Raw genomic sequence first — 24,117 nt, forward strand, 5'->3', positions numbered from 1 at the left:
CACGCCGCAAAACCGTTCGCATTTTCGAATCACTTCCTGTTTCGGCGTGACCAAATCACTGCTCCAATTTGACTTCAAATATCTGTAATATATTCTAAAAGCAGAGCCGGCAAAAATCCGGAAACGACTCGAAGTAGGAAATGGGCGATACTCACAGACCTAATGCACAACCTACATCATTATACAAAGCATTTTAAAACAATAACAGTAAATAAATATAAAAAGAGAAAAGTAACTGATAAATATGATATACGATCTTAAATTATTTTAAGTTGCGACTCCCAAACAACTAATGGTAAAAGACCATGTAATACAGGTAGTTTGCAAAAAATTAAAACCAATAGACAAATAAAAAAAATCAAGTCATAAAGAGAAAAACTGATGAAACGGATACATGACCAGAACAAATTTAAAAAACATTCAAAAAAATTCTTTATAAAAAGCTAAAAAGCAATTTCGTAGCCATTATTCGGACAGAAAGTTTTGTTGCATCTTCTGCAAAATCAGTCAGCCAACCATACTCAGCAGAGAAATAGAAAACAACAATCGAAAGATACAAACATGAAAATAGCTGTGTTATAATTTATTTCAGTGAAAAGTGACATTTCTAGCTTTCAAGTGTCCCTTCATAGAAGCATCACCTACAAAATAAAAACTAAATACAAGTTGGTCGAGAAAACTAAAGCCGAAAAAATAGAATCAGAATGACAAAAAAAATTTCAAAGGCATACAGAAATCGGCAGAAATTTGCTATAATTTAATTTCTTATTAACAAAACTTCAATTTATTATCAATTAAAAAAATGTTGGAATTAAAACAAAAAACTGCTTCCTGCAATTAACACGTGATCAAAAAATTCTGATCACTTCGAATTTTTTGCACACCTACTTTCCTCGCGCTCACTCAAAAAATCGACATGAACAGAAAACCATTCTTCTCTCTGCTCTCCAGCAATTTGACTCTTCAGCAAATTCTATTCACAAAATTTTCACTTCCTGCTTCAAATACACCAAATACAACCAAATTACCGATACAAAAGACGCTTCTCCAAACTCCTCTTCGAGTCATTAACAAAACAGCGCCAGATACACTACAAATTCTTTAAATTGTGAAAAATTAGGAGTGCCTTAACAGCCAGCTGAGAAGATGAGGGTGGCTATTAAAAATATATATGGCACATTGGCAAAAAACCAGCAATAACTTTGTAGATCTGCAGTCTTAAAAAGATAGTAAAAAACGACCAAAAAGGAACTTATTAAATCCTGATAAAGAATCTGTTCAACTTATTTCTGCTTCTAATTGCTGCTCTCAGATAACTTTCGATTAGAGCGACAATCACTTGACCTTATCTCTTTGAATTAAAGTACAAACAAATTTCCAAGTGAGGAAGCCATTTTTGAGTGAGGTAAGTCACGTGTTACCAAAAACGAAATCACAGGAAAGAACAAAAAAGCTTTCTCTACTCAGCGTGAAACATTAAGTCAGGCACGCATTTAAGTTGAATTTGAGAAAAAAATGAAGAAAAGGCAGATTTGAAGTGATTATGACGTCATGTGATTTTAACAAAAATCTTGACCAAGAAGTAAAAAAAACAAAGCTGGAAGCCTCTGCAACCTACTCGAAGCAGACATTAACTAAGGACCCAGCCATTCCCTCACTAAAAGAAATGAGCCTATTCGAAAATTTACTCAATCATTCCGAAAAAGAAACGAGGCAAGGTAAAAACGCGAGGGACGCTGCGACTCTAAAACAACTATTGGCAAAATAATTTGAAATACAGATAGCAATCAATCAAAAAACATTACCTTCTGAAAAAAAATGACTGACACGGCGGTATTTACAAAAAACACCAAGGAAAGGGAAAGAAAAAGAAAAGGTTACGAAAATGCTTCAAAGTTAAGAAGCTACCTCCTGACAACTATTCCGAGGAAGCCTTAAAGCATTCTGCTGCTCGATCGATGAACATCCCAACGCTAGTCCAAAAAAACGGTAAACAATCAAAAAACTAAACAACGAAAAAACCCGATAGAAATTACATATTTACATTACGTATTTCAGTAAAAGTGGCTGAGTATAACCTTGAACTGCCAACTTTTAATAATGCTTCATCTTATTACTTAAATAATAGCTCTAGATTAAATAGTGAGCAAGAAAAGGTATTGCACAAAGCTTAAATACAGTGAAAAAAAATACGCCTAACACAATTATCCATTCTCTAGCAAACAGAACTCAAAATAAAAATCAATCGAATCAAAAGACAACCTAAATCACTTAAACAACTAAGTACAAATAAAAAATTCCACATATGCCATAAAATGAAAAATACAAAAAATGGTTAAAAAACGTCCAATAGGGCAAAATCGGAAAAATAGCTCAAAATTGCGTTTAAAAGATTAATATTTGCTTCAAAAGTTCAAAAATGATCCCAAACGTACTATTTCTAGCTTAAATAATTGAGACCAACGCATTTGGCAGAAAACAATTAGAGTTAAAACTAAACAAACATTTTGCCGCACGTGATAAAAAACACTCGCTTAGCGCAAAATGTAGCAAGCCTACTTTTCTCGCTATCTCTCAGAATAATGCATGAACAAAAACCACTCTCTCCATTTCTTTTTACTTTTGATCAGGAGATTAACATAACACTTCTTTTTACCTGCAGCTTTTGACTTCTTCTAAAACATATCCTTTTAAATAGAACTCAACGATTAAAAATAGATAGCCATTATTCCTCTTACTGTCGTAAAAAACAAGAGAAGGCCAATAATAGCCCCAGCTATCGGTTTACGGCTATTAAAACGACTACTATCAGACAACCGACAGATGAGAAATTGGTTTTGGCTCAAAGAGCTACACGCACTGACAGACTTTATGCCCACTGGCTTTGCCTGCTCATCGCATTTCCTTTCACTATTGAAGATCAAAATGCTCAAGTTACAAAGAACAGTCAAACAAAAATTTCACAATTCTGATGCGGGCGGGCATTTTTGAAAATCCCATCAAAACTAACTTTAAAGATTTTATACCAAGATATTATCCCAACAAAATTAGGCGAGACCAGAAAAGATTAAAAAAGTTTCGGCTCAACATATTGATCTCAATCTTTGTTGCTTTCAGAGGATTTCATAAACTTAAGGAAGGCTGGAACATACACTTAGGACACAAAGCCTTTAAAAATGAATACCCACTGTAAAAAAAACTCCACAATTTTATTGCAACAAAAGGCCCAGCTTACGAGAATCCATTTCTTGTGGAAGAAAGAAGACAAATCACTCAGACGAAAATGATAAAGCAAAACATACATAAAGAGGACATTATGACCCAAACATCGGCTTAAAATTTTATTTGATAGCAACGAAACACGTTTTTGAACGGATTTAGTTTGTTGAAAAGGATTTAAAAAGTAGAAGACTTAGCCTCAAGTTCATGATTTTTCGCGAGCTCTTCTTGTCATAAAAAAAGGAAAGACAACTATTTTAAAAAGCTTCGATATTATTTAACCTCGCGTCTTAGAAAGCGGTAGAAAACACATCTACGACTTTACAGCATTTTTTAAAAACAATTTTGAATAAAATCTAAACCCACAAAAAATAATTGTACATTTTCCGATTACCTTTATACTAACATTTATAGTTCTCTTTAGATGTTCCCAAACTCAAATTATTTACTGATGAAACGTTAATTAAAAACATAACCGTAAGGTTAAATGCTTAGATAAATAATTAATCAACTCACTCATAATTAATTCAACATTCAAATGCCAACAATACCCGTTGAAATTCAACATGTCCGTTCTCAAGTGTAAACGTTTGAATAAAATTTAAATCCAGAATCAGAAAAAAATGAGTCCCCAATGCAAGTGTGGCAATAAATTCTTTGAAAGACTTGCAAAAAATGAAATTAACAGGTTAGGTAGTGATGTTATGTAATGTAAAGTCATGCGAAAACCATTCGAGTGCAATGCAACATCTACCTTTCGTTTCTGGTGCTTTCTCAGCTAATACACAACATAGAATTGATCAAAACAAGAGCTACGGGCACAACTCGGGAGCGTTTGGTCAATATTTTGACCTCAAATTGAGCAGAAAATACAGCTACTACTATATGTGCAAAACTACTGCACCTAAATCAGCAAATAATGTCATTTCTAATTCCAAGTCCAATAGTATCTGGTCATCATATTAATTCTCATTTAAAAATATTAGCAAGCTCAAAAAAGCGATATTAAACTTGTTTCAGAGCAGCTCTCTAAATGTAAAGAGCATTTTAAGTAAACATAAACCCAGAGTATGATTCGAAGAACAAAAACATTGTTTAGATATCACAGGTAAAATAGTAGACCACATCTAATTGAAGTAAGTTAAAGTGTAGCACATTATATTAGGTCTGGCTGATACATTGGGCGGAGGGGTTAAGGGTAATGAGATGTACTGACCGTTGTTGCTAGTGCCTACTCCGTCTCCTCCCTCGTTGGCCTTGTAGATGGACGGCTGTCTACTCTGGGAGGCCCTACTCTTACACTGGCTCATGTACACCATGTACCCCACCCACACAATGCCCAGGAAGGTAAAGAAGCCCACGAAGGCCACTAGCGCGCCAAACGGATAATACCACCTAAAAGCAGACAAATTTTTAAACCACCTCTCAACACTAAACGATCGAAGTTTTTGTATTGGGAGTTTGGTTATTGTAACCTCTGAGGTACCACTAGCACTCATAATTGCGATAAACTATGTTAATTGTTAAGCCGTGTTTATTTTCTATTGATTCGTACAGTAACTATTTGACAGCAGTACAGCATTTTTAGGGTAAAAATTGGAGCCCGTCGTTTGTCGTTTATTGCTGCGAAATTAACACGTAGATGTATTTTTTAAATCTTTCCAATCGGTCTTTATTTCAAATAGTGGCTCCGTCAATTATCGGGATCTTTTACATTATAGATCCCGCCACTTCTTGCATGGTATATCATGGTTACTGGTGGGGTTTCTCCATTCCAAAACCAATCATTAAATCGAAATTCATTGTATGACTAATTCTCGGAGCATGCTGAGCGTACGGAAAAAGGCTCAGCACCACACAACACGGTCGCGTTCTGCTGATGTGAATGAACTAGACCAACCAAGCACAGGGAATTCTCCCCCTTGTTCACGCCGCATTCAATCTCTACCTTTTTTCACTGCAGCGCGAAAGGCGAAAAAAGCAGCGCACCAAAAAGGCAATCCGTTCACTTTGTATGCGTTTGTATAGCATACTCTAGTACGCATACGACATTTCCAATAGCGGCTAGTGTTAATTGCTTTAAAAACCCACAAAATAAATAGCCAAGTAGCTCTATTGCTTTCCATATATTTAACAAAAATTCTAGCGCACAATCTTCCTTGCCCATTTGGGTAGATGCACCCCTATGCTGTACACGAATTCCTTTTGAATTGTCATTCAATATAGAGAGACACGAGAAGAAAATGAACATCAATCGCCTTTCTTGTCTAAAATAGACAATGTACTTTCCAATAAAGACCTACTCACCCATATTATAACAAGAAGTTCTCACATGCCGGTACTGAACTGTACTAACATTACATCCCCTCCCCCGCTTCAGTAGGCTAGGAACTAATAGATTTTCCCAAATATTATAATCATAACGAAAAGGCCCGCATGATTCCGTACACGGTACAGAATGTTCGCACATTTGCAGGAAATACAGTAGGATACTAGCTTTTAAAAGCTTTTTAAAGAAATAAAAATTGTTGTTTTGAGTTAAGTATGCATCCAAATTAAAAACATCCAAATTAACAACAACGTGCCCCAAAATAGCCGCATTGATTCCCATAACTCCAGTTGGGCTTGCAAGAACAGAAAAAAACTGATTGCTGTAAGAACACATTTTAAAGGTGCGAACTATTTTGATTTCATTTTGTTGTTAGACATACTCCTGTTACTTAATGATAGGATGATAGCGGTCATCTAAAATTGGGCTTTATTGGTTTATGCGGTTTCTAATTTTGATATCGTGTTTTGTGATTCTATTGAATTTAGATTTCTTTGCTGAGCAACTGCTGTTTAAAAACATTTTGAACAGAATGAGCGAAGAATGGAACTAGCCTAGACAATTCGAAAACATTTCACGCAGTCGAAAAAGCGGCAAAATGAGGTAAAGCGAAGCAAACTTTTATTCGACGCAAAAAAACACAGTCGAAGCATTCCGTAAGCGGCTCGAATTCGTCTTCGCCGAAACAACTAGCCTCTCAAATAACCAGTACCTACTCGCACAACGCAATAGAAGCAGAGAAAATTTAAAAAAATCTTCAGTTACATCAAAATGGCCAAAGTATATTAGCTTCAAAAATTAAAACGCTATTATTTTTCGCATAGTAAAATTAGACATACAAACAGAAAACGTTGTTTCATGAAAAGAAGAACAAAATGTAACACATTTCTATTATGAGTCTGCCTATTTTATTTTTAAAAAATACGCAGAAGTACTAGACGAATTTAGGTGAGTTAACAGCAAATGTAATAAACAATAAAATGGTCAAAACAATCGCTAAATTAGCCCAAAAATCCGACCAAACAACCATCAAATAAGCGAAAAACTTGCTTTAATTATCAAAACGCTTCAACGCGCTATCAAAACCTCCTGAACATTTCTAGTTGTCTGCAATAACTTTTGAGACATAAAAATAAATCCAAAAAAAAACATGAAAAAGCCACACGTGAACAAAAAAAATTGTTCGCTTAGCGATTTTTTTTGACACTAACTTTTCTCCCTAGTTTCCCTAATTTCTCCCTAAGTTTCCGAAGAAGTTATAAAAAACCACTCTCACATTTCTCCACTCTTCGATTTTGTAAACCAAAACAACTTTCATTCCCTTCCTGAACTTCCGGTTTCTTTGCTCGCTCACTTAACAAAAAATAGAAAACCGTAACGCCTCTTCGAGACGTAAAAATAGGAGCGCAATAATAGCCTGCTGAGAAGGTGAGGGTGGCTACTAAACAGAAAATGATATTAAATTTATGTATGTCTGATTTATAAAAGACAAAATGGATTTTATCCCACTTCCCCCCCCCCCAATTAGTGGGTGCATATTATTTGCAAATCCAAAGCGCTCGTGTCATTTTTTTTAAATAATGGTTTACAATGTAATGGTACAGGCTCTGTAACTCGCGCTGCATAACGTAGTGGGGGCACAAATTTTTTTCATTATTTTGTTTAAATTATTTTAAGCTATTTGTTTATATACTGAAAATAATGATCAAAAGAAGAATCAGACCATTGCATTTGAAAGGCTAGCTAGATAAACTCTCATTTATACCAAAAATTGTCCCATCGGGCTGCGAAAATCTCCTATTTCTTTATAGAAATATCACGCCCGAGTTAACTCCTGCTCGTTACAGCTAGGGGTTCATGGTTGCTACTACTATATAAGAAAAGGTTCCAAATTTGAAAAGGTTCGAAAATTGGCCGAATTTCTGAAAACGCCTGCTTCATCTAAAAAAAGTAGAAACATAGGACCTATAGGCGTGCCTTATCTTATTGTGCATACACATAATGTGTATACAATATACATATCCATATAATATACATATCCATCAATATAATATACATATCCATATTTGGAGAGTTGGGCTCTCATGGGAAAGAGACTATAATTCCAACTTCATTTGGAAGTGCCAATACAGTGTTAAATGAAGAAGATTGGTCAAAAAGATCAAAATTTTTTTAAAATTAGATCTATACATTTATGATTTCTTGTTGAATTCGATGCCCTGGACTTTTAAAATGATACCATACACGTTTGACTGAGGTGCCCTCGAAAAGTCAAAATCCTTGAACAAAAAAACGGCTAGCATAAAGGGGTCTTTCCCATCATAGCGCATAGCCTATTCCACCCCTTACAAAAAATATAATTTGATGGAGGATTAAAATTTCGTGGAGAGGGGGTGATAAGGCGAAAGAATCGCATACCCGTGTTTTTGAAAAAATGAAATTGTGGGACCAAGTAAGAGGGACGAAAAATAAAAGGCACCGAAACTTGCTACCAGTGTGCGTCCTTCCTACTATAGCCACTACCTCAATTAAAATGTAGGCCAAATTATGGTATGTTTACGGTAATTGTAGACGGAAGGTGTTTGTGTGTGTGTATGGGGGGGTATATACTGTGTAAGAGAAGCTAAATTGCCAAAGGCGAGATTGGATAAGTCTCAAATCATTTTTTGGAGGGAGGAAAAAGGTTGCTATAGTTAAGAATTAAGGGGTCTTTCCCATTACAGCCCCCCCTCATGAAATTATAACCCCCCATTATGGTATAATTACCATGATTGGGGGGGCTATAGGTTATCTGACCACTAAGCTGGGGGGGGGGGGGGGGGGCTATAATGGGAAAGACCCGAATTAAGAATCAAAAATGACTTGGCAAATAAATTTAATGTTATAATAATAATAAATTGTTTTCAAGTAAGTTAGCATTGCAGTACAAATCAGGCCGCACAGAACCGCCACTTACTTGATAGGTCATCATCAAAAGGTCCGATGGTCCTCGTCAAGTGATACCAGTAGAGTGTTATTATTCTTAACGATGCCAGTAAGACAAATTACTTCCCAAAATACTTCCAATTAAAAAACAACAACCTCGAAAGGCTGTAATAAATCAAGTTTTTCAGTTGTTGCAACTCGCCTTTACCAGAATGGTCTAATACGAGGTCTTTAAAAAACAAAACCCCCCAACTGGAGCGTAAATTGTATAAAAGCGTTCAAAAATGGGGTCTTTCCCATTATATCCAGCTTTGCGACCAGACCCCCCCATATTTACTTGGAACCACCGAAATCACCAAAATGGGGTCGGTCGTAAGATTCACTCTCGTGGAAGGTGACCCCGGTATTTTTACTCGGTTTGTCAGAAGTATTCTATAGCTTCAAGAAGCAAAAAAGGTGATTGATGAACGACATATAGTAGAGTAGTACAGCAGAAGAGTATCATACCGGAAGTTAGTCCTTGTAGCATCTGGCACTGACTTCATGTCTTAATAGAAATAATAAAGATAATAGACGTTATTACAACTAGGTCGGCTAACGTAAACATTAACTGAGGAAGAACAACACACCAATTCCATACTTATAAACTTCGTCCAATCACTCAGTTGTTTTGGTTGATTTGGTCGAACATGTTGGGTTACATGAGCACGTGTTAAAACATGTCATGCAACCTTCTCATTTCAGGGTTAATGTGTGAACGCATGTCAACAATACTAAGAATTTAAACTAGTCCTGCCTGCATAAAAAACCATTCTGATTTTTGCCTCCATTTTTATTAACATTCAAATTCAAACTATCAAAGGAACACTGCAGCACAGCAATTTAGATACAGGATCTTTTAGTTTGGGCTCCTCCCCCCCCCCCCAGCTTCGTGGACGCAATGTATTTTCATCGCACATGCTATAATATTACAATGATTTACTACGTAATGGTACTTATTCTATAACTGGGTGGGGACACGAACGGAAAGATGCCAGATACCACCTCTGGTCGGCTAGTTTCAGTTAAACATTATCATTAACATTTGCATTACAGCCGAAGGATCTATACAGTTTTTACCCAGGGCCATTTAGGACTCCTTTAATATATAATATTCGATTATAATATATAAAAACTAACTGCTAATGAGTGCAACAAATAACGTCACGCACAAAAAGCAGCTAAATATTGTCATGAAAAGATGGACGGAATTCAGTTTTTTGGAAAGTGTAAAAACGAAAAAGCGTCAGACGACGACAGAAAAGAGCAAACCCAGAGTATTTGAATTCACGCAAATTGATGACAACCTTTTTTGATATTCAGCTGAACAAAACTCTCAAAAGCATGGCTTCCGCAATTCGGTCAAATGATCTGATCAGGCATCAAAATACTTCGAAGACGAAAATACTTCTAATTTAGTCCTTCGTGCCATAGCACTTGTCTTTCGCAGCATTTTCCCCCGAAATTTATCGGTAAAAAATTGCAACAATTAAATCGACAAATTAATTGGGCAATAATGGTGTTTTCTGAGAAAAAAAGTACGGTAAGGTAAGATTTAAATTGTACGGAGATCTCATAGAGAAAAAGCTACTTCCAGCAGAGCTTTTTAAGACAGAGATATTTTTGTAACATTTTATGATATAATTCAGCAAGACAGCTACGATTGTTTGTTAAGCGTTCAAAAGAACTCTAGTTTTAAACAGTTCAAATTAATAAGAAAAATAGCAAACAAGCTTTGACATGAATTCAATTCAGTGTGAAAAAAATAGAAAAAGTTGACGCAAGATATTCGGTCAGCAAGAAAAAATATTTTAAGGAAAAACAAAACTTTATTCTTCAGCATGAAAAAATCAATAAACATTAAGATGGGAGCTTTTAAAAGTTTTCATTTTATAAAGAAAAAATGTTAGAAAAAGTATGATTCCAAAGCACAACGGAATTAAAAGATGAAAACATTTGAGACAGATTTATGATTTCTTCTTATTTTAAACCTAATTGGTTATATACTAAATTCACCTGTTCGAAAAAAGTTACACCAAAAAGCTTCGCTCAGCTTATTACATCTTTGCAGCTACTAAAAATGAGTCAACAGACTATTCCGAACGAAACAAACTAATCCCACAAATAATAGCGTGACAATCTACCCCTGAGAAAAAAAATAGATATCCCTGAAAAAAAACTGAACTTTTTCAATCATTTGCCACTACGGTTCCTTATCCAAAAACTGTGTTAAAGCGCAATTTCAAATTTGAAAAAATCGAAAACGACAGTTTTACATAATTATTCAGTAATCGATTTAAATCTTTGACATGGAAGCTGCAAAAGATTTTGGTGACTTAACTGCAAGAAGATCAAAATGTAAACACAAACGTTACTGACACTAATATGATGACAAGAGGTATTCACACGTTTTAAAACATGTCATGCAACCTTCTCATTTCAGGGTTAATGTGTGAACGCATGTCAACAATACTAAGAATTTAAACTAGTCCTGCCTGCATAAAAAACCATTCTGATTTTTGCCTCCATTTTTATTAACATTCAAATTCAAACTATCAAAGGAACACTGCAGCACAGCAATTTAGATACAGGATCTTTTAGTTTGGGCTCCTCCCCCCCCCCAGCTTCGTGGACGCAATGTATTTTCATCGCACATGCTATAATATTACAATGATTTACTACGTAATGGTACTTATTCTATAACTGGGTGGGGACACGAACGGAAAGATGCCAGATACCACCTCTGGTCGGCTAGTTTCAGTTAAACATTATCATTAACATTTGCATTACAGCCGAAGGATCTATACAGTTTTTACCCAGGGCCATTTAGGACTCCTTTAATATATAATATTCGATTATAATATATAAAAACTAACTGCTAATGAGTGCAACAAATAACGTCACGCACAAAAAGCAGCTAAATATTGTCATGAAAAGATGGACGGAATTCAGTTTTTTGGAAAGTGTAAAAACGAAAAAGCGTCAGACGACGACAGAAAAGAGCAAACCCAGAGTATTTGAATTCACGCAAATTGATGACAACCTTTTTTGATATTCAGCTGAACAAAACTCTCAAAAGCATGGCTTCCGCAATTCGGTCAAATGATCTGATCAGGCATCAAAATACTTCGAAGACGAAAATACTTCTAATTTAGTCCTTCGTGCCATAGCACTTGTCTTTCGCAGCATTTTCCCCCGAAATTTATCGGTAAAAAATTGCAACAATTAAATCGACAAATTAATTGGGCAATAATGGTGTTTTCTGAGAAAAAAAGTACGGTAAGGTAAGATTTAAATTGTACGGAGATCTCATAGAGAAAAAGCTACTTCCAGCAGAGCTTTTTAAGACAGAGATATTTTTGTAACATTTTATGATATAATTCAGCAAGACAGCTACGATTGTTTGTTAAGCGTTCAAAAGAACTCTAGTTTTAAACAGTTCAAATTAATAAGAAAAATAGCAAACAAGCTTTGACATGAATTCAATTCAGTGTGAAAAAAATAGAAAAAGTTGACGCAAGATATTCGGTCAGCAAGAAAAAATATTTTAAGGAAAAACAAAACTTTATTCTTCAGCATGAAAAAATCAATAAACATTAAGATGGGAGCTTTTAAAAGTTTTCATTTTATAAAGAAAAATTTTTAGAAAAAGTATGATTCCAAAGCACAACGGAATTAAAAGATGAAAACATTTGAGACAGATTTATGATTTCTTCTTATTTTAAACCTAATTGGTTATATACTAAATTCACTTGTTCGAAAAAAGTTACACCAAAAAGCTTCGCTCAGCTTATTACATCTTTGCAGCTACTAAAAATGAGTCAACAGACTATTCCGAACGAAACAGACTAATCCCACAAATAATAGCGTGACAATCTACCCCTGAGAAAAAAATAGATATCCCTGAAAAAAAACTGAACTTTTTCAATCATTTGCCACTACGGTTCCTTATCCAAAAACTGTGTTAAAGCGCAATTTCAAATTTGAAAAAATCGAAAACGACAGTTTTACATAATTATTCAGTAATCGATTTAAATCTTTGACATGGAAGCTGCAAAAGATTTTGGTGACTTAACTGCAAGAAGATCAAAATGTAAACACAAACGTTACTGACACTAATATGATGACAAGAGGTATTCACCTGAGTTGGAGTTGTGCAACTCCAAAAAACTAAGCATTCAAGGTTTTTTTTAACTTGGAACCACTAAATGTTTTGGGTTAAAATGCGAACTCCTTAATAACTTTCATCCAAAAAGCCTAACTTTCATCAGCCATCATTAAGCAGTTGTCATTCATTGACCTTGAAGGTCCTTGAAGTAAACTGAAGTGAACTTGCGTCGTTTAGAGAGTGATACTTCATTATAAAAATAAATATAGCAAAAAACTGTCACACTCACTTGACCGCAACTGATTAGCGTTATCAACTAAGGGGAGGGAGGGGATGGGGAGGTAAAGGGAGAGGGGTCAAACCCTAAGAATCGACCTTTATATCACAATATGTCTCTTAAACTGCTTTGGTGAATCGTACACTAAGATAGTAGTGAGCCATAAGGCTCTCAAAAAACTCTGGGAGTTACCTATTTATCCCATTTTTGAGGACGAAAAGTCAAAACCGATACGAAAAATCGGTCCAGCAAAAAATTGCACAAAGACCACAGCACTAGATAAATTGGCACTAACATTGTTTGAGAGCAAATAACCACTCTTTTCATCTAAGCCATGGTTGATATTCACTCATTTGGTATAAAACACATTTGAGATATACAATGAAGCCAAATAGAAAAAACATTTTAACAATTTCAAATTCAACAAAATCAGAACTAAAACAGGATTCAGAATACCACACAGTATTCAATTTAGAATCTTGCAATGAATTTGGGAACTTAAAATTAAAACATACCCGGCAGATTGCCGGAAAATAGCCGCCGTTGATTCCAATAAGCATGATTGGGATTGAAATAACAGAAGATATTGAAAAAGAAAGATTTTTGTACAAAAACATTTTTTTAAGTCCGATTTATTTTGAAGGCATTTCGTAGTTGATTATACTTCTGTTTCTTAGAGAGAGGCTACAGGGGCTCCTATCAATAACAATAAGCATTAGAGATGGTAAATAAAACTTATAGGAACGACGTTCAAATAGCGGGCATCTAAAATTGGGCTTTATGGGTTTATCCCGATTCTATTTCTGACATCCATTTTTGTACTAACTCTGTTCATTTTGAATTGCTTTGCCGAGCAACTGATGTTCAAAATCACTTTTAGCAGAATGAGAGAAGAGAGAAACTAGCCTAAAGAAGTCAAAAAGATTTCACGCAAAATGTTGAAAAGGCGGCAAAATGAGGTAAAGCGAAACATTTTTTTATTCGACGAAGTAAAAAAAAAAATAGGAGCGCTATAATAGCCGGCTGAATAGATGAGGGCGGCTATTAAAAAACATGCAGAAAAAGTATCAACAAAATCTGGGATTTCACTCAGATAGACAGCTTTCTTTTCAGCCGACTTGCATCTCAACTTTTTTCTAGAAGCAGCAGCCGCAAATCATCTCCGGCTAACGTAAAAGCAAAGTTGTTCAAAAAAACAAGACGGCTAAACTGACGCACAGATATAAGAGAAGTCGATGTTTCTTCATTTCGTTGAAATTTGGGAAAAGCACAAACAGGAACCTAGAAAACTTAGAAATTCAGATTTCTCAAGATTAAACGAACTTAATTTCTCCCAATAAATTGTTGATTATTAACTCTGTTTGCAGTTGGCCAAAAACCAGAACTGCTATGAAAACTAAGCAGCATATTTTTTGGTAAATTCCAAATACATGACAGTGATGTCACAACAAAGCAAAACAAAAATCTCTACACTCAATAGAAATTAATCTTTGAACTGCATATTAAAGTCAAGTAGGTGATCATATTGCAAAAAAGAAACAGCTCACGGAAAATAAAATTAATCCTCCTGCAGCATCAGCCGCACCCATCTCTGGCAAAACACTTTTATACAAAATTATAATTGCTGTGAAAACATTCGGAGAAATAACAATGTGAAAAATCTATCATAATTGCTCTGGAAAAAAGTGAAACTCATCAAACACGTCTTAAGAATTGAAATTTTTATAATTTGACAATTTGTATCTAATAAATTTCAAATTTCTTTAGCATCATCGTAGCTGTCACTTACTTCTAGCTATATAAATTGTTCCAAGAGAAATGATGTAACAAAAATATCAGGTTATTCTAAAAAAAAAATCAATCGTATTTTGACATTTTTCTCAAAAATTTTTAAGGAAATCGGTCATCAGAAACTTTCCCGAAAAATTACTTAAATTCGATATACCAGCGAAATTGCTTGGCGCTCTGACTTTGTACACAGTCATTATTCTATCTGTAAAAATTTCTTTAAAAAACATGTAATCTTTGAACTGTGTAAAAGCGAATTTGATATATTGCCACAGAGTATTCCAAGTCTGTTTAATTAAAATAAACGTTTTAATAGCAACAATCAATAAAACTGGAAACTCTTAAAATGGAAAGTAAGATATAATGGGCGTTTGCTGAAAACCGTTTAAAACATTCTGAGACAAAATGGTAAAATCACAGTTGATCTTAAGACCGATCATTATCTGTCGAAAAAGTGAACTATTATAACAGAAAATTTGTGGCAAGCAAAAACATATGTGCTTGAACTGCTGTGTAAAAGCATTCTACTGTATAAAAAAGAAACTTTTAAATATGAGCACCGATTTATCCATTTAACAAACGTATTTGCAATTTAACGTATTTGCAAAGATAGCTGCAAAATAAAAAGCCGGCTTATTGTATAATGCACATAAAAAAAAATAAAGAGATTAATTAGAGTAGCCGATGTGCTTTATAAAAACCGAAGTTCAATAGATTTTTACTTTAAAAGTTCTAAAAATCTGATAACATTTTTGATTCCACGCCTGGAATTTAATTTCAACAGCCTTCATTACATAGATTATTTTTATTGACTTGAATTAGGTTTAAAGTATCCTGTAGTGAACGTAATCCAATAATATCATGAATGGTTAAAAGAGAATAATGCTAAAATTTTATTCGGCTTTTAATATTAAACCTTCGCCACTTGAGTTCAACAGCTTAAAATTGTGAAGCAGAAAGCAATTTAAATCACACAAAACTAAAAAAAAATAACTGAATTCAAAAATAGTCCAGAAAAAAATATTTCATTAAAAAAGACACACGGCTATAATTATTGCTTCCAATTTTGTTCGAGGGCGGTTAATAAATTGGCCAATTTTTTTCAGTATTTTCCAGCCCAGTTTCTAGTTGATGTATTAAATTTTTTTTCAATAATCCAAAACCAAGAGCTGCATTAAATTACCATAATTTTCCAGCATATCCTGAATGATAAAAGTGCGTTTCGCACATAAAACAAAGCCCTTCTCTCCATGACAGATGAAAGACATGAAAGATTCAAAGCTAAAACTCCCCAAAATGGCATAAAAATGTCAGCAACACAGATCTAGAGAGCTACCCAATCTGCTGTAAAAATTGTTGACCATTATTCATTAACAAATCTGCTCAGACCGGTTCTATACAAGTACAGATTCTCAAAGAACTTGAGTTAAACTTGAATTAATTGGCCAACAATAATTTTCGTGTAATGGATTAGCTAGTTCAAGGCTTATAAAAACTATCAACAAATCAAATTCAGAAAGTAGAAATGGTAAGAAACTTACTCAAACATGGCACGTGAAGTAGCTGACAGGTTTTCTTTGACCATTTTTCTCTAATTAATTGGTGAACTTTTCAAGTTGCCGTGAAGACTCGCCCTGAGCAAAGTTGTAGTGTTAACAAACAAGATAAATCTGAAACAGATCAACTGCGATCTAAGTAACTTCGTTTGCTATTCGTCCTTTCTAGTTTGTGACCGATAAATGAAAACCCTCAAGCCAATGAAGATTTCAAGATAGTTCACTTCTATTAATCTTGAACTTGAAGTCCAAGCTGCAAAATAGATTAGGCGAAGCAATGAAAATAATCGGTGGTTGCAGGTCGATACTGAAAAGAGAATAAAAGCTAAATTCTATCTATCTACTCAAGCACCACAGAACAGAACAAATTCACAAATGCAAAGCAAAACGCATTAGGAAATACAACGCACGAAACGTTTCTTTCAGAAGCAAAACGCAAAAGACGTTCTATATTTACCATTCATATATTCACGTTCATATTCATGAGAATAATCACTTTATTCAGGCATGGTAGAACAGAGCAGCACATACCAAACCGTCCCTCTTGATAAAGGCTTAAGAAACGTAACGTTTTAAGAGATTTCTGTTCACAAAGTTCAAAATGTGGAAATTGGCGAACTCTTAGCTGTTTTAGATAATACATTTCTGTTGTCGACTCTCAGCTCAGATTTCATCAACACAAAATATTAAACTACAACTATCAGAAAATTTTTGTACTTTTATTACAGTTGGAAATTGTCAAAATTGCGGAAACGTTTCGGCATTTCAAAATTCAAATGTTAGCAGCAAATTTCGGAAAGGAAATCGGTCATCAGAAACTTTCCCGAAAAATTACTTAAATTCGACATACCAGCGAAATTGCTTGGCGCTCTGTCTTTGTACACAGTCATTATTCTATCTGTAAAAATTTCTTTAAAAAACATGTAATCTTTGAACTGTGTAAAAGCGAATTTGATATATTGCCACAGAGTATTCCAAGTCTGTTTAATTAAAATAAACGTTTTAATAGCAACAATCAATAAAACTGGAAACTCTTAAAATGGAAAGTAAGATATAATGGGCGTTTGCTGAAAACCGTTTGAAACATTCTGAGACAAAATGGTAAAATCACAGTTGATCTTAAGACCGATCATTATCTGTCGAAAAAGTGAACTATTATAACAGAAAATTTGTGGCAAGCAAAAACATATGTGCTTGAACTGCTGTGTAAAAGCATTCTACTGTATAAAAAAGAAACTTTTAAATATGAGCACCGATTTATCCATTTAACAAACGTATTTGCAATTTAACGTATTTGCAAAGATAGCTGCAAAATAAAAAGCCGGCTTATTGTATAATGCACATAAAAAAAATAAAGAGATTAATTAGAGTAGCCGATGTGCTTTATAAAAACCGAAGTTCAATAGATTTTTACTTTAAAAGTTCTAAAAATCTGATAACATTTTTGATTCCACGCCTGGAATTTAATTTCAACAGCCTTCATTACATAGATTATTTTTATTGACTTGAATTAGGTTTAAAGTATCCTGTAGTGAACGTAATCCAATAATATCATGAATGGTTAAAAGAGAATAATGCTAAAATTTTATTCGGCTTTTAATATTAAACCTTCGCCACATGAGTTCAACAGCTTAAAATTGTGAAGCAGAAAGCAATTTAAATCACACAAAACTAAAAAAAAAATAATTGAATTCAAAAATAGTCCAGAAAAAAATATTTCATTAAAAAAGACACACGGCTATAATTATTGCTTCCAATTTTGTTCGAGGGCGGTTAATAAATTGGCCAATTTTTTTCAGTATTTTCCAGCCCAGTTTCTAGTTGATGTATTAAATTTTTTTTTAATAATCCAAAACCAAGAGCTGCATTAAATTACCATAATTTTCCAGCATATCCTGAATGATAAAAGTGCGTTTCGCACATAAAACAAAGCCCTTCTCTCCATGACAGATGAAAGACATGAAAGATTCAAAGCTAAAACTCCCCAAAATGGCATAAAAATGTCAGCAACACAGATCTAGAGAGCTACCCAATCTGCTGTAAAAATTGTTGACCATTATTCATTAACAAATCTGCTCAGACCGGTTCTATACAAGTACAGATTCTCAAAGAACTTGAGTTAAACTTGAATTAATTGGCCAACAATAATTTTCGTGTAATGGATTAGCTAGTTCAAGGCTTATAAAAACTATCAACAAATCAAATTCAGAAAGTAGAAATGGTAAGAAACTTACTCAAACATGGCACGTGAAGTAGCTGACAGGTTTTCTTTGACCATTTTTCTCTAATTAATTGGTGAACTTTTCAAGTTGCCGTGAAGACTCGCCCTGAGCAAAGTTGTAGTGTTAACAAACAAGATAAATCTGAAACAGATCAACTGCGATCTAAGTAACTTCGTTTGCTATTCGTCCTTTCTAGTTTGTGACCGATAAATGAAAACCCTCAAGCCAATGAAGATTTCAAGATAGTTCACTTCTATTAATCTTGAACTTGAAGTCCAAGCTGCAAAATAGATTAGGCAAAGCAATCAAAATAATCGGTGGTTGCAGGTCGATACTGAAAAGAGAATAAAAGCTAAATTCTATCTATCTACTCAAGCACCACAGAACAGAACAAATTCACAAATGCAAAGCAAAACGCATTAGGAAATACAACGCACGAAACGTTTCTTTCAGAAGCAAAACGCAAAAGACGTTCTATATTTACCATTCATATATTCACGTTCATATTCATGAGAATAATCACTTTATTCAGGCATGGTAGAACAGAGCCGCACATACCAAACCGTCCCTCTTGATAAAGGCTTAAGAAACGTCACGTTTTAAGAGATTTCTGTTCACAAAGTTCAAAATGTGGAAATTGGCGAACTCTTAGCTGTTTTAGATAATACATTTCTGTTGTCGACTCTCAGCTCAGATTTCATCAACACAAAATATTAAACTACAACTATCAGAAAATTTTTGTACTTTTATTACAGTTGGAAATTGTCAAAATTGCGGAAACGTTTCGGCATTTCAAAATTCAAATGTTAGCAGCCTATTTTTAAAGATAGTCTTTGTGACAAGAACGTCGTAATTCTATTTTGATCGTACAATTTGATCACATTAGTTTCAAAAAATTAAGATACATATACTGTCAGCTAAATTTCATAACAGCAAAGAATCTATTTGGGTTAAACAATCAAGCGCTCCCATTGGAAATGATAATCCGTTGATATAACCAGGAAGTTCGGGTTCTCTCGGGTTAATTCTAATAAGACAACCCTTTTTGGTCCTGGCAGTTAACTCACTCCTTCCTCGAACTGTTGGTACGAAGTTTCCAGCACCGATTTCTATTACTACTAATTTATCATCTTGAGATATTTTGGAAAGCCATTTTTGAAACGCAAAACTTTGAGCCTCCGTACGCGTACCCACAAATCCAAAATCGCCGAACATTAAAATATTTGGTCTTGCAAGGGAGCTGAAGTCCGCATCGGGTGGGCCTGAAGGTAGTGGAGCCTCCGCGTGCAAATCAGAATCACGAACAACAATTTTAAAGTCATCGGGGACCGGCCAAATTTCCTCACTTTTGGATGAATCCACGAGTTGTAAAAAGTTTATGCTACCATGGCATTCAATTACAGATTTCTCTGGGAAGCCCGCTTTCTGGAAATGTCCGTCAACATTGCTTGTAAAGACAAAGCAGCCCTTCTCTTTTCTTGCGCCCCACTTTTTGAGAATCTGGAACCCTGCGTGAGGTTCTGCTGATGAATACAACATGTAACGGTGTCCAAAAAACCCCCATGCAAAATGGGGATCATCTTCAAACCACTGCGGGTTGCTTGTATCGGGTAGCGTTAATCCGCGTTCTCTCAGAGGCGGATAGGCTTTCCAGAATCCCTCTGGTCCTCTGAAATCAGGAAGGCCAGAATCCACTGACATGCCAGCTCCAGCAGTGATTAACATAGCTTTAGAAGCTTTGATTGCTTCCGCAGCTTTAATGAAGAGCTCTTTGGAAACTGTGCTCATTGTAGTTGAGATTACATCAATTTATCTGAAACTGTGCTGAAAATTTAACAGAGTTCATACACTGTTGGGTTAGAGTAAAGTCTACTCCGCGCGCAGAAAAAATAGCCAACTCTTTAGTCTCCTTAAGTCTTAAAAAAAGCCCATATAAGGGGTCTAACTTAACTGCGGTTGGGATAACTGGCTCACGAGTAGCTAAAATAGATAAGTACCTCAAAGAAGGATTACCAGAAGGTAAGCTGATAAAACAAGTGCCAGGTAAACAGAAATTGGAAATTATGAGATATCTATAAATGTACTCAAGACGGCTCACACGCAACACATAACTCTCTCCAGTGAATATGAATCCTCCTAGTCACAAGACAGTGGTAGAACTGGAACCCACAGGGCCTTACCGGTTAGACCCCGTAACTGGAACATGGCTCACTCTATGGACTCATCCCAGCAACACAGCTCAAAATGGATTCACTGACACCTAGTTATCCTCACTCCAGGATCCATCGAATTTCAAGCAAGATTTCCTGCTGTAAGATTCCATGTACAAAATGAGTGATTCTATTCCCATTCTAATTAGCTACCACTCTCTGCCTTAAAAGATTCGGTATTAACAGTTCGCAAAGAAAACCAACCCTTCTAATCTTAGTATAGTTGCCTCGTGCAGCAAAAGCAAATATAGCTAACAGCTTGCCAGAAAATAGTTGACAATAGACTTGTAGATCTGCAGTCTCAAAAATATGAGTATTAAACACCAGAAAAAAATCACGTTCCATTGATTGCTAAGATATATTGTCATCCAGAAAGGGTACAACTTACTGCTGTTTATATCAGCTGCACTCAAAGAACCTTCATTTAGAGTGACACTCAGTTGACCATATCTTCACATAGAGTGAGTAAAAGTCATTTTTGAAAGTGGAGAAAGACATTCTTGAGAGTCAGTTAAATCATTTGACAAAAAAAATATCGCACGAATGAACAATTTTCTCCAATGAGAGTGAAAGATGATGACAAACAAACAAAAACAAAGAAAACATCACTGAATTTCCATTTTCTTTTTACAAAAAAGTTACTCAGAGTTGAGCTCCAATACCATCCTCAAAGAGAAATAGATTAGAAAAATTTCTAAAAATTCAGCTGAATATATTGATCAGAGACAAGTATGAATTATGAAAGAGCAAATGAGACTAGTCTTTAATATGCGTCAGACAAACAAAAAGATAAACGACAAAACAGGAAAAATTCAAGAATCAGCTTAAAATTTTAAAACAAGTTTAGCTAGGGAATCAATAAAACAGTTACGTATCACTTAAACAATGAAAGAGACTCCGATATCATTAAATAGAGAGTCAATTTGACCTGTCATTGATTAGACTAAGTGACATAACAACAAAGCAATTTAGAAAACCGCAAAACATCAAAAATCACTCATTATTTTTAAAAGAATAAGTAGGTGACAAATTTGCTAGAAATAGTTAGAGAATAAAAACGATCGAATAGATTATAATATGGCTAATTATGGAGCAAATCAGACCTATCATTTGCGATGTTACACGATAAACAATAAAAAATACAAAAACGAGCGATATCCAAAAAAGGAACATTTTTTGGAAACAGGTAGAAGCAAAGTCGTTAAAATATAGATTTGAAAGAACACCTTCAAATAAATTCAAATTTAACTAATTAGAGCGCGAATGAGACCTGTAATCTATGAGAAAACTGGCCGGAACAACAAAAACAACAACGCAAAGTCGAAAAGAAAAACAATATTTCCTGGAAACAGTTGGCGTCTAGGTCCTAAAACCTAAGTCTGCTTGAGGGTTTAAAAACTGCAACTTTGGATAATAGGAACACATATGCCACCTTCTGAAAACAGTCCTGCAGCAAATCAAGAGAGCAGCAGCAAAATCTAAGGTCAAATTGAGTCAAGTGAACAAAAATTTGCTCTGTAAACCAAAATACTGTTCGAACATCAAATTCACAATCCACTTTATAAGCAGATACACCCCTAACCTTTCTTCTCAAAAACAGTAACTCATTACCTCGCCGAATTTTAGTAAAAAATTTGTTAAAATTTACAACTGTCAAAGAGATTTAAGCATTGGCATCATTGGAAAAAATTAAACTATAAAAATTACGGCATCATTCAGAAACAATACAAAAAGCGGCACATATTTAAAACAAGAGATACCTTTGACTAAAAACTCACTGAAACCTTGATACCACAAAATTTCATATTAGTTAAAACATCTTGTAAAGTTGAAAAATTGCCAAAAATCATAGAATAGTCAAATGCTGATAGGCTAAAAAATGGCAGGGCCAAAAATTGTCATGAAGTAACTCATGATAGTAGTCTTAAAAAGCTAAAACTCCACAATCAATTCTTTGACCCAAGAGACACACTTTGAAAGGAGATAATATTCTTAGATTAAATAAACTCAGTTTAGTACTTAACTGATCTAAAAAGTAGAACTCAAGAAAACACACAAAAAATTGGTTTTAGAATCACATCACTCCAGTCAAAAAAAGATATACTTCTCTGGCAGTTTTAGTTGTTGGTGATCTTCGGCAGCAATCGAATACGCAGGTGAATTGAACGCGCTGAGTTAAGGGTGGAAGCATTTGCAGAGGAAAGGGGAAGTTGGGGGAGGGGTGAAGTGGGAGGGGGTCGGAAAAGGAGGGAACAACGCTTCACACCATACAGAGATCTTATGTGGCCATAAGAACAGCCCTTCAAAGAACACAGAACAGGACAAAGAACAGCCTTTCACTCCATTAATGTTTCACCAAAGCATTTTCTGTGAACTGCGTAATTGCAAACAAAAAAATTTGAACAACCATAAAAGCAGAGCAAATAAAACTATAGGTTTAAGTAGAATGCTAGAATGATACATGCTAGAGTGTGGAGAATATGGACACATTAAACGAACAGAACATAGAAATAAACAGTACACTTCTTGATTTTTGAAAGATAAAAATCAAAATGAAAAAAAAAAAACGGATGTAAAAACGTAGCCACGATAGACGCTTGTGGCCTTCCATGGAATTGAAACAACTGAGGAAATAATTTAGACAGATTGACAACCAGTCGTTCAATAGAACACTAGACTTTTTGGGTTAGATTCGGACTCATTTTTAAGAGACACATACATTCTATTAGGAAAAAACCATAGGAGCTTTTTCAAAATTAATATTTGAAATCAAAACTCAAGAATCTAATACTCAAGAATTAGGGCATTTAATTTTGGCAATACTTAAATGAACACTATTGATCTTCAACTAGTAAATGTTCATAAAATTTAAAGTTCCATAAATGGATTCAGAAGTCATTTTTTTAGTGAGGTAAGTCACGCAATTGACCTAAAAGCAGAAATGACGTCACGCACACAAATTTTAACTGCAAAGCAGTAGAAGTCACTAAAGTCATTGAAAAAGTCAATTACAAGAAGTCAGGTCGTAAGAATCATCGATGGAGACGACGAATTAAAAACAGCCAGTAGAATACCGGAAACGACTCGAATCATCGTGCATTGTAATCTATAGCCGAACCCTACCGAAATCAGAATATCAAAACAGACAAGAAAAAAAACAAAAGTAGCCCAACAAACCACCGTAATTTTTTTTAAAATGCCGACAATTTTTTAGGTGTGGGGGGAGCTAGGTGGGGTGGGTGGTTAGATAGGTTGGGGAGGTAGGTGCCTACCCCCCCCCCCCCCCCCCCCCAACTTACCCCCACCTACCCCTACCCCTCCCTCCACCTAGCTACACCCCCCCCGGCCCCAACTCACCCCCTCCCCCCTACCCCGCAAACTACCCCCTCCCTTCATCTAATTACCCCCCCCCCCCCCACCTACCTTCCCCCCAACTTACAGTTT

The 24,117-nt window shown here is 35.0% G+C and overlaps 5 protein-coding genes across 8 annotated transcripts in view; 2 read left to right on the top strand and 3 right to left on the bottom strand.

The window, feature by feature from the left end:
* The window catches only part of LOC142341758 (uncharacterized), a 30,460-nt gene extending 13,942 nt beyond the window's left edge, over positions 1-16,518 (bottom strand). Inside the window, exons 1-2 of one of the 2 annotated variants that reach the window (XM_075392951.1) lie at positions 16,227-16,518; positions 4,436-4,614 (exon numbers count right to left, since the gene is read on the bottom strand). In XM_075392951.1, coding sequence (XP_075249066.1) covers positions 4,436-4,614; positions 16,227-16,270 — 223 coding nt within the window. In that variant the 5' untranslated portion in view covers positions 16,271-16,518. Of the gene's footprint in view, positions 1-4,435; positions 4,615-8,980; positions 9,244-16,226 lie in introns of those variants that run through there. The other variant, XM_075392952.1, reaches the window with a different exon arrangement.
* The window catches only part of LOC142341755 (protein XRP2-like), a 525,423-nt gene that overhangs the window by 334,239 nt on the left and 167,067 nt on the right, over positions 1-24,117 (top strand). The gene's annotated exons all lie outside the window — the stretch shown is intronic.
* The window catches only part of LOC142341757 (serine/arginine-rich splicing factor 4-like), a 340,718-nt gene that overhangs the window by 290,017 nt on the left and 26,584 nt on the right, over positions 1-24,117 (bottom strand). The window lies entirely within an intron of this gene.
* The window catches only part of LOC142341754 (uncharacterized), a 249,763-nt gene continuing 226,895 nt past the window's right edge, over positions 1,250-24,117 (top strand). Inside the window, exon 1 of the mRNA XM_075392941.1 lies at positions 1,250-1,261. The gene's annotated coding sequence lies outside the window, so the exon portion shown is untranslated. The remainder of the gene's footprint in view (positions 1,262-24,117) is intronic.
* Positions 18,799-20,404, bottom strand: LOC142341048 (NAD-dependent protein deacylase-like). Its single transcript, XM_075391885.1, has one exon. The coding sequence runs from the start codon at positions 20,249-20,251 to the stop codon at positions 19,388-19,390; it is 864 nt and encodes a 287-aa protein (XP_075248000.1). The 5' UTR covers positions 20,252-20,404; the 3' UTR covers positions 18,799-19,387.

Source organism: Convolutriloba macropyga, chromosome 6 (genome assembly GCF_964194025.1).
Source record: "Convolutriloba macropyga chromosome 6, txConMacr16.3, whole genome shotgun sequence".
In the NCBI taxonomy this organism is placed as follows: domain Eukaryota; kingdom Metazoa; phylum Xenacoelomorpha; order Acoela; family Convolutidae; genus Convolutriloba; species Convolutriloba macropyga.